The sequence below is a fragment of the Belonocnema kinseyi genome, chromosome 6, assembly GCF_010883055.1.
Source record: "Belonocnema kinseyi isolate 2016_QV_RU_SX_M_011 chromosome 6, B_treatae_v1, whole genome shotgun sequence".
In the NCBI taxonomy this organism is placed as follows: domain Eukaryota; kingdom Metazoa; phylum Arthropoda; class Insecta; order Hymenoptera; family Cynipidae; genus Belonocnema; species Belonocnema kinseyi.
Window position 1 is genome coordinate 86795307 of NC_046662.1, and position 13771 is coordinate 86809077.

The 13771-nt window shown below is 31.5% G+C and overlaps 1 protein-coding gene across 1 annotated transcript in view; it reads right to left on the bottom strand.

Annotated features, from left to right (window-relative positions):
• The window catches only part of LOC117174721, a 126222-nt gene extending 114661 nt beyond the window's left edge, over positions 1 to 11561 (bottom strand). The window contains exon 1 of the mRNA XM_033364038.1: positions 11270 to 11561. Within this exon, the coding sequence (XP_033219929.1) occupies positions 11270 to 11357 (88 nt within the window). The 5' untranslated portion in view covers positions 11358 to 11561. The remainder of the gene's footprint in view (positions 1 to 11269) is intronic.
• Positions 11562 to 13771: the final 2210 nt, after the last annotated feature.

The window sequence follows — 13771 nt, forward strand, 5'->3', positions numbered from 1 at the left end:
ACGCACGAATGGTCAAAGGTACATACTTAGACAGTGCATTTTTTCTCATAACAAATAATTAGTTCCTTCAAGCCTATGTAATTAAAGCTTGGGTCTTTTACTAGCTTTTTAGATTATCTGGTCTGACGAAAAAAAATTTAATTTAGATGGTCCTGACGGAATGCGTTATTATTGGTGTGATCTGAGACATGAGCCTCGTTATTTTTCAACCCGAAACTTTGGAGGCGGTTCCGTCATGGTATGGGGGGCATACAGCGGTTTCGGAAAAGTGGCCTTAGCTTTTATTTCTCATAAAATGAAAAGCGGAGATTACCAGGCAGTGCTAGAAGAACATCTTAAGCCCTACCTTGGACGTTTCCGCTCTGCAAAATTGACTTTCCAGCAGGACAACGCAGCCATACATGCGAGTATGTCTACGAAGGATTGGTTGGCGAAGTCAAAGATCCCCGTACTCGCGTGGCCAGCGATCTCTCCAGACTTTAACCCAATGGAAAATGTTTGGGGCATGATGGTACGCGATGTGTATGACAACGGAAAGCAGTACACAACGGTCGCAGAGCTGAGGGAAGCGATCAAATCAGCATGGAACAACGTCACCGCGAAAAGTCTCGAAAATCTGAATAAATCGATGGTAAACCGAATGAAAATAGTATTCAAAAATGACGTAAATACTATTAATTACTAATTTTGTGAATAAAATCTTTTTATATGTACGTATTTTGTTGAATAATTTGAATTCTTTCGGAAAAATTGAATTTTTTTTTTTAGTGGCCCTAATAATTTGGGACATCGATTTTTTCGAAAAAATGCCCAAATAAATGAACGAATGGAATTGCAAGCTCTATATTTTAGGAAAAATCGTTAACTCGACTCATTTATTCACTCAAAAAATTTGGTGCAGTTTGTTCCAATAGAAAAAAAATTATCCTTAAAAAATGGGGTGGCCCTATAAATATGGGACACACTGTATATGATCTTTTATGATCTTTTATGAGATTTAGCCTTGGAAATTTTTGGATAAGTATACAGCAGTTTTTTTAATGTTATCACTTTTATTGTTCATTAACGTTATTATACATAAATTGATTATTATGTAAACTGAACGCATCGATCGCTTCAAATTGTAAAAAAAAGAGAAAATTTTGTTTTTAGAAATAATAAAATCAGTCTTAACATTGATTAAGCTTACGGAACTCGTCGAATTTCTCTTTTTTAGTAGTTATATAAATTTAATTAGTTACCCTGATAATATTATTTAGATAAATTCTTTTTAATTAGTTTAATTATGCCGAGTTTACGGAGCTTGGTTCGTCGTTGTCTAAATCCTTTTATCAAATCTGAGCACTAGAAGAAACCACTTAATTTAAGAACAATTTATACAACTCGTCAAAAGAAATACCCAAGCTTACAAGCTGATACGAAACTATGTGTAGAATGTAAAAAGGAAATGTCAGAGTTTGCATTTCTTTCTCCCGTGTATGATCTTGTATAGTCAAGTGCAATAATCATTCTACTCAATCATCGATGTAAGAGGACAATAAAACATTATAAAAATATATACAAAAACTTAAAAAAATATATGTTTAAAAAATGTTAAATGACTATAGTCATATTATAATAATATTATTAATAGATAGAATAAACGTTAAATTGAACAACTTTTACAGGAGTTATGATTGATTAAATAATGTGGTAGAGTTAAAATGACGAAAATTTACGCCCCTGTATGTTGACAACCCTTCTTTTTGAATATCCATCATTCGGGGAATTGAAAGAGGTCCACTAGAACTAGAATTTATAAGAATTTATGAAGAATCGAAAACAACACATTTCTGGCGGATAAACTTGACAAATATTACCTAAAATATGATAGGCTAAAAAAAATTATTTCATTAACCTTTAAGGTCAAAATTAACAAAATTAAAACAAAACATAAATTTTTTTAGAAAATACTGACTAAAGAGCAAAAATAATAATTTAGAGATACTCTTATATATCGCAGAATGCTTTCATTGATATCCTTTAAAAATGATTTTTAAACATTTTTTCATTAGTCTATAGCTTTAAACGAAAAAAAAATTCATAAAAAAATGCATCCAAACTTCTGAAAAAACGTTAATCCTCTAAAATTATTATAATTTTATCAACACTTTTGTATTTCGAGGCATGAAGTTATAATTAATGTTAGAGATTTCAGATCAAGCAAAATATTTCATTAGTTCAGAGCTATATAAAAGTGAAAAAAATTGAAAGCGTCGTCAAATTCTTGAAAACCCGTACTGTAATGGACTAAAATAATAACTGATGTTTTCTTATGTATTCAGTAATATTTTTAATTCGGCGGTTTGCAGAGAAACTTATCTCTAGAGCGAAAATGCACATACATCGTTTCGATTCGAAAAACTGATGCGTTTCAAAGTGCGCATGTGCCAATATTATTCTTGCTCAATCTGCTGGACTGAAGTACATTAAACATCGTTTAGAGGCATGGCTGCAGAGTGATGTTGGTCTATTTTTTTTCTCTACTCGTCTGAGAGAGAGAATATATAATTTAATTGGCTGGAGGCAGGTCGTTTTTCTTTTGAATTTATCATCTGATTTTGGAAAAGTTTTTTTTTCTGCTGCATAATTTCGATTTTATGAATTATAGCCTACAGTGGAATGATGCGCTTCAGTTTGGAGTATATTCCTTACATTTTGAAGCTTTTTTTATTTCAACCATCTTTTTCGGATATTGCACCTCCAGGTACCGTTTCCTTTCTAGTTTTCAGCAACCAACTTTATCGTAATTTTTTTGTAGACCACCAGATATAAAAATACTACTCATAGAAATGCGAAAAATAGTCCAAGACAAACTCCAGCTTCGGGCTTCATATAGCCCAATAATTGGCACTGAAGAATGTGCGCCAGACGGATAGGGTCAGAGGAAGGATTAAAAACCAAGGAAACCAGGAAAGGACTTGAAACCGTAAGCTCCTTTTTCTTCTTATCTCCAAATGGAACTATAAATCAGTGTGGGTAATAGTAGACAGCTCAACAATGTTAATTGCTCGAATAAAGTGAACCACTGGGTCCTCTGGGGCCACCTTATAATATGGGATCATTAACATATTCGAGTCGCCTGCAAATCCTTCCACTGCCAGATCTGCGGACTTGGCGTATCGCGCCTACTTCTAATCGACAGTCGATCGTGTAGAAAGCTGATGTTTAAATCAAAACAGTCGCCGTGCTCCTGCGCATTTTAAAGTGATCCATTCGACGATAATAAACGCCACGAAAACCTCAACGCGGAAGTGTCGCGTGCCTATGAGAGTTTGATGTTGCCACATGTGGGATTCATAAATACATAAAACAGTTAAAGAGCCGCAAGTACTTTTCGATTTACTATCAATTATAGGCGATTTCTTCACCACCTGTTAAAATTCTACTTCTGCGATATTCAGTTAATCTCCTAACAAGATTTGGAACTGGTTCGTGAAATAAACTCGTAATTAAGAATTAGGAAAGTAACGAGATTTAAGAAACGTCGAGTTTTTAACTCTGCTTAAGATTTATGTGACTCGAGCGAAACTGAAGGAAAAGACAGAATCGGTATTGCCTGAAAAAATTTGGTGAAATACTTTTCGTTTGAAAGTATTAATTAGAATGTGCACCGAGTTAGGAGAATAAGAATTGCCCTGACATACAATTTTTTATTGCTTGCGTAAATTTTATACGGCTTCAACAATTCATTTTTTCAGTGTCACATAAAACTTAGCACTGAATATTTAAAGAGTTTTTTCTATTAGCATTAAAAGAACATAACGAGCGCAGTTTGAAAGTTGACACGTTTATACCTATTTATTCCACATTCATTCTTCTATTTTTAATTTCTACGAGAATGAAAGGTAAAGAAGAAAAATCGTAGGCGATCTGAAACTTCAAGTGGTAGACAATGAAATAATAACATGTACTTATTCTTTCGGTCAGTGTACTCGGTGCGATAATTTCTTGCATGACCAGTATGCGCAACAGTTGTACAGCATCGTTACAAGGCCGTTTGCAAATAGAATTTAAAACATTGTGTTTTGTTATTATTCTAATTTAATTCTCATAGCAGAATCAATTTCAGCTTTATCTACTTCTTTGTAAACTATAAATGATTTAATCAACCATGAAATTAAGTTTGCGCTTAAAAATGTAATTCCTGAAAGTAAAGAGTTTAATTACCAGTTTTATTCAGACATTTTTGGAATTTATAAAAGCAAACATTATTTTTAAGGGACTGAAAGTCTTCTTTGTGTTCGAATGTTGAATTTCTCTAGCACATGTTTCTCTAATATTTATTGTGAAATGATTATTCTTTCGTTAATAACTACTTTAAATCTTTGAAACCACTTTCACAACCCTTTATTTTCCTGCATTTTAAAGTTCGCGTTAACGATCCGAACATAAATTAGAAACGCAATTACAGGTTCACCAAAGGACTTCGTACAAAACAACTTCGGTTAAAGGTGCGTTCGACCGTTCAAATCACCTTACTTATTATCCGCCCCAGTTAAAGTGCAAATACCACGGATCAGTTTAACCGAGATAACCAAGTCAGGTTTAATAAAAAAAAAGATATAAAACACTATCAATCGGCAAGCAATAAGTCACAGATTATACAAGTGAACGTACTGTCTTATTCTCTGGCAAATCACGTGTCACGATGACTGTATCAGTGTCAATGACAGAAACTATTTCAACTATCAAGTCCATTCCCTTTACACCTAGGCGGGCTGATTGAGTGCAATTAAAAAGAGTGCAAAATGTTCGCTGAAATTCTCACGTTCCACAGGCTAGTTCTACAGTTTAGGGAGAAATTAATTGACGTTTATTGCTTTGCTCCATTGAACGATTTTTTATTTCCATTAGAAATTTCTCAAGCATCACACTTATCAATGTCAATGGCACCGTAACTCCAGATTAGAAAGTAGTCAAAGATTGCAAGATATGAAAACGATAAGCCAGAAAGGGAGAGTTGTTTAATTTAACAATTATATCTTCCAGAGGAGAGTTTTATTCATGTTATTTGTTTATTCAATTATTATTTCTCCTTAATTAATAAAATAAATAGGAACTCAATTATTTAAATTTAGAGGTAAGCTTATCTAAAATGAAATTAGTGTTTGGTTTTAAAATAGTAATTAAGATATTTAAATAAGGTCCAACTAAAAATATCAGATATGAGACAAATCAACACTAAAGTGCCAAGTTTTCTTTTTATCGTTTAGAAATCTAAATAGGAAAAAACACAATCGAGGAATTTCATTCATTTCTCTTATTTGGGGCAATTTATAATTTAATAAAAAATTACATTTCTTTTTCTGGGGGAAGTTAACCTTCAATATGCCTTAATTAACATTTCAGTTGTAATGGATAAAATATTTTCATCTGATAACCGAAGACAAGAATTGTCATTAAATATCCACTCAGTGTCAGTAAGAACTATGAAGGTATTACACTACAGGGATATATCGTGTTTCATATATTACTTATGTGAAACTTGAATCTCATACAAGATTGTCAATGCAAACATATATTTCATTGCATTTCGTATCGATATGGAATGTATTCTTGTAAAGTATATTTTAAATCCTTCTTAATTATTCAGCACGAGTTGGTAATCAATGTCAATGGCAATGTTTTAATCCTTGTAGCTACTAAAGGCGAACCACTATGTAGGCAAGTCTACATGGTTTTATGGAGTTGATGTTTCGAATAAAAGAAGACGATCGAGCTAATTGGCAGGGCGATCACGTGACTAATCTCGTGAATTGAAGCGAGTTGGTCTATAATATAACGGCTAAGTATAATGCCTACCAGAGTCACACTTTGCTAAACATGAATTACGAAACATGTAATTTAATAATTACATTTTCCATATTTATGCTGATGAAAATCGATTTTCTCCGGGCAAAAGAGAAAGGAAATTGAAAGCTCGAACTAATTTTAAATCAGCAAATGTCGAATATTTTGAGCTAATTGGGATTTATATGAGATTATCAATCGCTTATGACATGTAGTATTTGAATCCTAATTAAATTCATGCAAACTTTGACTTCCGGCAGGCGAATTTTTTTCAAGGGGACATTCAGAAACTACGTGACGCTATTTTAAACACTTTTTGCACCCATGTGCTTCGTCATCAAAGATCATCTCACAAACCTTGAACCCCTCAGGGGATTTCACGAATAAAAACCTACCCCCCCCCCCTCCCCTTATGTAAAAATTGTATCTTTGATAGGAAAATGGTAGCGGAATAAATTCTTTTAGATAATTAATGAATAGGTCTATATTGCATTTAATATGAAACGCTGAAAATTTCAAGTTGAAATATATAAAATTTTCAACAAGATAGTTGAATTTTCAAAAAAATGAAAATGCCATAATATGACCTTCCGCAATGTGATTTTTCATGGTTTATCATGATCCAAAAAGAAAATTTTTCATAAAAATAGTTAAATTTCAAGAAAATAATTAAATATTCAGGAAAATAGTGGAATCAAAACCAAATTAACTAGCAACCAATCAGTTGCATTTACAATGAAAAGGTTAAACTTTCAAACAAAAGGGAAGTATTTTCAACGAAATGGTTAAATTTTGGAAGAAAGTAAATTATAAATAAATGAATAAATAAATAAATAAAAATTATAAAAATTATAAATCTTTAAACAGAAATCAATGCTTAGCAAAGAATTTCAACGAAGTAGTTTTTAAAAGAGAAAAGAAAATTCGGCTAAAATACTGAATTTTCGAATCGAAAAGGCGAATTCTTAAAAAAACAGTTGAATGTTTAACCTGCAAATAGTAACTTTGACCAAAAAGATGATTTTTAACAAATTTTTAAATTGTCAATCAATTACTTGCATTTTCTACCAACCTTTTGCATTTCTAAATCGAAAGATAAATTTTCTACAAAACAGATGTATTTTTAACCAAAAAGGATGAATTTTCAGCAAAATTGTTGAATTTTTCACATAATAGTTAAATTTTCAACAAAAATTTCATTTTGAGCTAAGTTGTTTAATTACCGAAAAAAATTAATTTTCTCTCAAAATGGTGATTTTTTTATCTAAAAATACAAGTTTTCTACAAACAATTAAATTTTTCATTTTACCCCAAAAAATATGACCCTAAAGGCAAATATTAAAGAAAACAGTGATAGTAGTAGTTTAATATTAAACTAAAAACGATCAATGTTCATCCAAAAATAGAATTGTTCAATTTACAGTTGAAAAACTTTTAACAAAAATAAAAATGAAAGCCTAACAAAGTTCCTCACAAAGATGAATTTTTAACACAAAATTTAATAGTTGAATTTTCCACTCAAAATAATGAATACATAACCAAAAAAAGAAAAAAAAATTTTTAACTACAAGATATGAATTCTGAACCACAAATACAATAGTGTACTTTTCAATAAAAAAGAAGAAACTTTCAGATATAGCTTCAGACAATAGCTGGATTCTCTTATTTGGTTCTCTTAAATAATTTTAGATTTAAACGAGAAAATCAAGAAAAAGTGAAAATTTCTTGAAAAAATAGGTAAAAAGAGGAATTATTGAAAATGGAATAAAGAGGAGAATAGAGGAAAGAGTCTGTATTCAGATGCTTTATTTGTAACATAAAAACAATAAAGTCAAGACCAAAAGACAAGGCCCCTCACTTCTTTTGATTGCAACTCATTCAAAAAAATCTCTGAATTGGACGTGGGCGATCTAGCAGTTCTAGAATGCGAGAGTTTGGTATCTTGCATATTTCAGAATGTTGACAAATGTATTCCATCCAAGAATGTTGAAAGAATATCTGTTTTTTTCAGATTTTTTCTAACGTTGGAAGCTTTCCGGGAACAGTTGAAAGATGACGCTTGAAAAACGAGGCCGAAAAACCCGTTTTTTGGGATGTTTTGCCCCCTAACTATTTACAACAATTTTTTAGGATAAAGGTGATCATGACGTTTAATTCGAAGGACTTCAAGCTTTCAGATGCTTTTTATTAAACAATTCAGAGATTTAGTTTAATTTTAATTTTTTAAGCATTTCAAAATATTGTTATACAAATTTATATTTCCATGTATAATGTCACTTTCTACGTTAGCCCCCCTTACGTCACAAATGTTCACAAAACCTGTCACAGCCCCCATCCCCCCAAACCATCAAGCAGTGTGTCGTACTTCTTAAAACACCTCCAATTAAAATAAAATCAATATACAATAATAATTTTTCACAAGAAATATAGTTAAATTATTTCTCGTAAAAAATTATTTAAGTTCATTAATCTTATTGGGCTTGATCACTAAGAAAGCTTGGTATATAAGTAAATGACATTTATTGATTCGATAAACGTTATTCATTTTAACTGAGATTTATACGTTTATAAATTGAAACAGAGGTCACGAGAACTTTTATTCCACCTGTGAGAAAAATATGCAACTGGGGCCCATTAGCTTAAGATTTTTTGTTGGCATAAAATATTTTCCTTTTACTGTTATTATTTGCCTATTTCACCTTGTGACATACAAAATACACAGTATAACCTGATACTCGGCCATTCACGGGAGCAATACGGTCTATCTCGTGCTGCTATTCAGCACGTGCAGGAAGGTGCGGAATCACGTGCTGCACGTGAGTCCTTCCAACTCAGAGGAATAAAATTATTATACATTTCTTGCTCCACCTCATCGAACACCTTTCCGCTAACAGATGCATATCAAACGCAATCCCATATTTCAAAATTACCGCTCACGAGAGTACTATTCTTTTTTTATCGGGAAACCCTTAGTGACCACTAGTGTAATTCTTTTATTTGAATATAAATTGATTGAATTTTATTTATCTCGAATTTATACCCTGGGGGGTCTGAATCTACTTCAGAGGAAATTAAGTCATTAAAGTGAAAGGAACTTGAAATGCACTCAAAACGATGAGTTCAAATATTTTAAATCTTAAACTCATGCCATTAAGTGAACGGTGAACAATTCAAATAAACAAATTGATTAAATCCTTCTTTTGATATATGATGTAATTCTATTAACGTATAAAGAAAATTTTCCGTTCCTAATTAATATAGTTTTAAACATTACAGTGGAAATGGTGATCGTGATCTAGCATATTGATGAATATATTTTTCCATATAAGAAGAAGTACCACAACAAACAAATAAAATAATTCTTGGGCCAGTTTTTGGGTGTGAAAATCGCACGCGATATACATTCGCATTGCTCGTTGGCGGTAGTTAACGAGTCCCAATTAATGCTGTTTGTGTAATGTCTGATAGCTCAATAAAGGACGTCCGTTCACGGTGTCATTGACCAAAGCCGACATCTCGCCTAGACTAAGTAGAAACTTGTCACGTATGCTGTAAGAGTGTTCTCTTTCTTAGAGAATGGATTAAATTTATGAAGAGATAATCAATTCTATGTCCACACATGAATTATTAACCTTCAGCGTACCAATTACAGATAGATGCTTATTTCTCATTATTGTGTTCCTATTTCTACCAATTAATGAGAACTTGGCACGGATCTTGTAGGGCCTTGGTGCACACCATCAGTGGGATAAAAACTTTTATATCTAGTGACCTCATGTTCGCATAATTCCAATGCTATTCACAACATGCAAAACATGTACAATGTGCAAAAAAATACTGTCATAATCTGCATGCATAGAATTCACACATGCCTAATATTTGCAACATGTCTAACATTCACAAAATTCAAAAACATGCAAAACACGCACAACATGCAAAACAATCACAACATTCATAACATTCACGACATACACCATTCAAAAGAAGCAAAACATTCACATATGTAGAACATTCAGGATGTGCATCAGTGAGTAAACGTACATTTCATACTTTCAAATTGGGCTTGAATTAATTTGTGTATGCATAACAATAAAACTAGAGCGTGAAGTTTTAAAAGATTTGCTTGCACAATAGGACGTTAATTTAATTAATGCATGCATAACCATAAATTAATGCAAAGATCTGTAACACTTTTGGTATATGATGTTTTAAAAACTTGTATACCATGAAGATTATTGAGATTACCATCACGAGAAGGAAGTGTTCTACTTTCCCAAGGAGCAGACAGGACTGATATTACCCCTAGAGTTCAGACCTGCAGACACATTCAGAAAGACAGAGAAGGCGATAGAAGGGCGTGGAGTAATTGTTTAGAATGAAGACAGTGAACGTCTCGATGAGGAAGTAAAGACCGAGGAAAAGTCCAGTGAGAATGAAAGATAGAAAAGAAACTAATCACGGCTTTTGAGAAATAATAAATGCTTGCAAAAGAAAATCGAATCCATTAAACTTTCCATTAAAGTACTTTGTCCCTTATAAGCAGTATCATATTTCCTCTATATTGTTGAATCAATGCGCAATCATTTTCTAACTGCTCTGAATAATTAACGATCGAAATGAAAGTGCGAAATACGAAACTAATGTAGGAAGTAATTAAGAGTTACTTATTCTACAAGGTTATGATCAGTGTGCTGATACAAATAGCTGGGATTAGTTACACAATTGCAAATTATAAATTTTAAAGTCAGCAAAATACCTTAAGCAATCTGTTAGTTGTGATTAATTATTAAAGTTACTTTAATTGCTTGAAAAGGTAAAACCTTAATCCTGTACATCAATCGATTCAAGTGTAATATTCTCCTTTTTTCAGACATGCTGAGAATAAATGGGCTAAAAATCTCGGAAAACACGAAAGGTGCAGTGAATTCTCACATAAGCGGTAGCGTTGTGCAAGCCTCAGCCATGAACTTTAAGTCAAAGAGAGTGAATGACTTGGGTTTAGAATATCCGGAGATCTTTGTGGAGGAAACAGTACTGGCTTTTCTCCCTCATTAACCTCTTGCACATAACCTTTACTTTACTAATTATTAACTTCAATTTAGTCTATAGGTCTGTTTATAAACGAGAATTCTTATAATAAAGATGATCTCTTCAATTAAAACTTTAAAGGCACAACGCGATAATTAATTTGAAAATTCCTGAAACAACATACTTAAACCTTTAATTTTATAATTAAATTTTGATATTTCTCTTACTTCCTAAATTATTCCATAAAGTGTAAGGAATAGAACAATTCAATTTTGATGACAGAAAAATTAACTAAATCACCACAACAAATTTTTTTAAGGATCATAAAGGTCTGCCAAGCCTAATGCTATAAGAATTTAAACATACAGTTTATAATAGATTTTTAAATTGGAATTGAGATCACACTCACCTGGCATGAGACGTTCCTGTGGATATCCTGACACTTGTGTTCCAAGGACTAAAATGACCGCGAATAACTGAATTATTAAAATCTTCATTTTACACTCCTATTCTTTATTATCCCGATAAGTAAAAAAAAAATTTTAACTGAGCGCCCAACCGTCAAAACCGAGAGAAATTCACGGACGCGAAACTGCGAAATTTTCCGAAGGAAAACTAATTTTTCTTGAAATTCGTCCACAAAACCATTCACAAAGGGTGAATGTAACTAAAAACAAACATGGACAGAGTTCTTTACGCTGTCAGACTGTACAGCAGTCTGGAGGGCTGCCAGATGCTTTCACTGGTTTTATACGCGAGCAGGAAAGCGCCTCTTCCGAAGTAGAAGGGGATTTGTATACACTCGTATAAGATTATGGAGTTCCCAAGGAAGATCCTGGATCGAATTATCTTCTGATACTCAATAATATCTTTAAGAAATGATTTTTATTGGCATATTTCAGGTCATTTTTATTTGTTTGCATGATAATTTCTTTTAAATAGGTAAATAGTATTTTTTGTGTGCATCAAATTCGCATTAAAATAACTGATTAACTTAGAAAATAATCAATTAATTTATTTTAATATCTGCAACATAATTATTTGTTTGAAAGTTAGATTTTGCCAAAACATAGCCGGTTCCTATTACAATCTTCTAAATTATATTAGATTACTATCCCATAGGTTAGTTAGAAGTAGCACAATAAAAACTATAATATGAAGATAAAACAAATTATAAACAATATTTTTATATTGTGGATTTCAATAATTTGATACTACATATGAATAATAGATTTTTTTGAATTTGTTTTTGGAACTTAACAAATTTCAAATATCAAAGAATTAATGAATAATTACTAAAAAAACGTATTGGATTTAAAAGATTGACATTCTTAAGAGGCTTATTGATAAATCTATTAGGTTTGTAAGGGATCTTTATTTACAAATTTAAGAAATTTAAATTAGATTAAAATCCAAATTAGAAATCCGATTGAACGTCCCATAATCAAATTGATCAATTGATTCTTGTTTTTCTTTTTAACACGAGTTTGCATCAACCTTTATTTAAAGCAATTCAGATTCTGAGATCTTTAAACTTAAAGGGATATTATCAATTTAAAGTCTTTAGATTAGTGTGAAATGTCCTGAATTGAAAGACCTTCAAATTAATAAATACTAAAAGTATTTCTATTTAGAAACATCCAAACTTGGAATACTTAAATAAATTTGGTGAGATATTATTGCGATTAAGTACAATTGCCTCCATCTACCACCGAAAGAAGCCCCGCTTAAATTCGTTGATTGACCTTTAGAAATTCCATGCTCAAGTGGAAATTTTCTACAAATGTTCTTATTCTACTAAAATCTTTTAGTTACAAAAAATGTGCTGAATGAATTTAAATCATATTTTCAAATATTTGGAATCTTCCGATATCTTCTGAAATATTTTATAATCTTTTAAAATGTTATGCTATATTTAGATTTATATAATAAGTCAAAATTTGTAATTATCTGGAAATTTCTAAAGTACTTATTACATCTTTTATAAAAATATGAATATTAATGTTATAAAGTTGGCCAATCACTTAAATCTAAGCTATTTAAAACTTTTAGAATATATCAATTTCTATCAAAATGTTCTGAGATCTTGATGTAAAAAAAATTTGTCTTATGAGAAACTCTCTGGAATTTGTGTGGAATTTTTTTAAACTACGTAAAATATGTCCCATACTATCCTACCACTTTAAAGCATCTAATTAACATCTATTATTTTTTTCATGCGGAGTTTAACCTTTTTCCTTTATATCGCAAGATTAAGAGTCAAATTTCTGAGAGAATGTTTAAAAAAATCTTAAAATTTACTTTGTTTTCTAAATTATTAATGGCATAAATCCCGATTATTCAAATATTTCTTAGAACTTCCCATATGATTTAATCTGAAAGACAATTCAGAAATTTCTCATTGCTCTTCTAACTTCGGTAAGAAATCCTTTTAAATATTTATAATTTCACGTAAACCAGAAGAAAATCTTGATAGTCACTTTGATTTCTCCTTAGACTTTTTCTCAATTTGAAACATTAATACTCGTTCAACTAAAGGTAATCATGTTTGACAAGCACAAATGCTTCTCGTAAACGAAGCTTAAAGAAGTAAAAATGTTAACTGTTCTTAACGGAACTATCGGGGAATAGTCCTTGATCGATGCATAGAACTAGTCGTGAATGATGGGAAACCAGAAGAGTTCATGGACAGATACGTTATTTTGTCAGGGAAACTGCTTTACTTTCGCAATTTCACTTTGTTGTCTATCGATAAGCCCCATAAGAAAGTCGACTTTGTCTATAACTACTGAATAACTGATCTTCCTAGGTTATACGCACACTTAATTCTGAAGAAAAATAATCTTAGAGAAATCTGGCATTATTGCATAAGCACTTCCGTAATTTACGAAGCAACTAACGTAGAAATTAT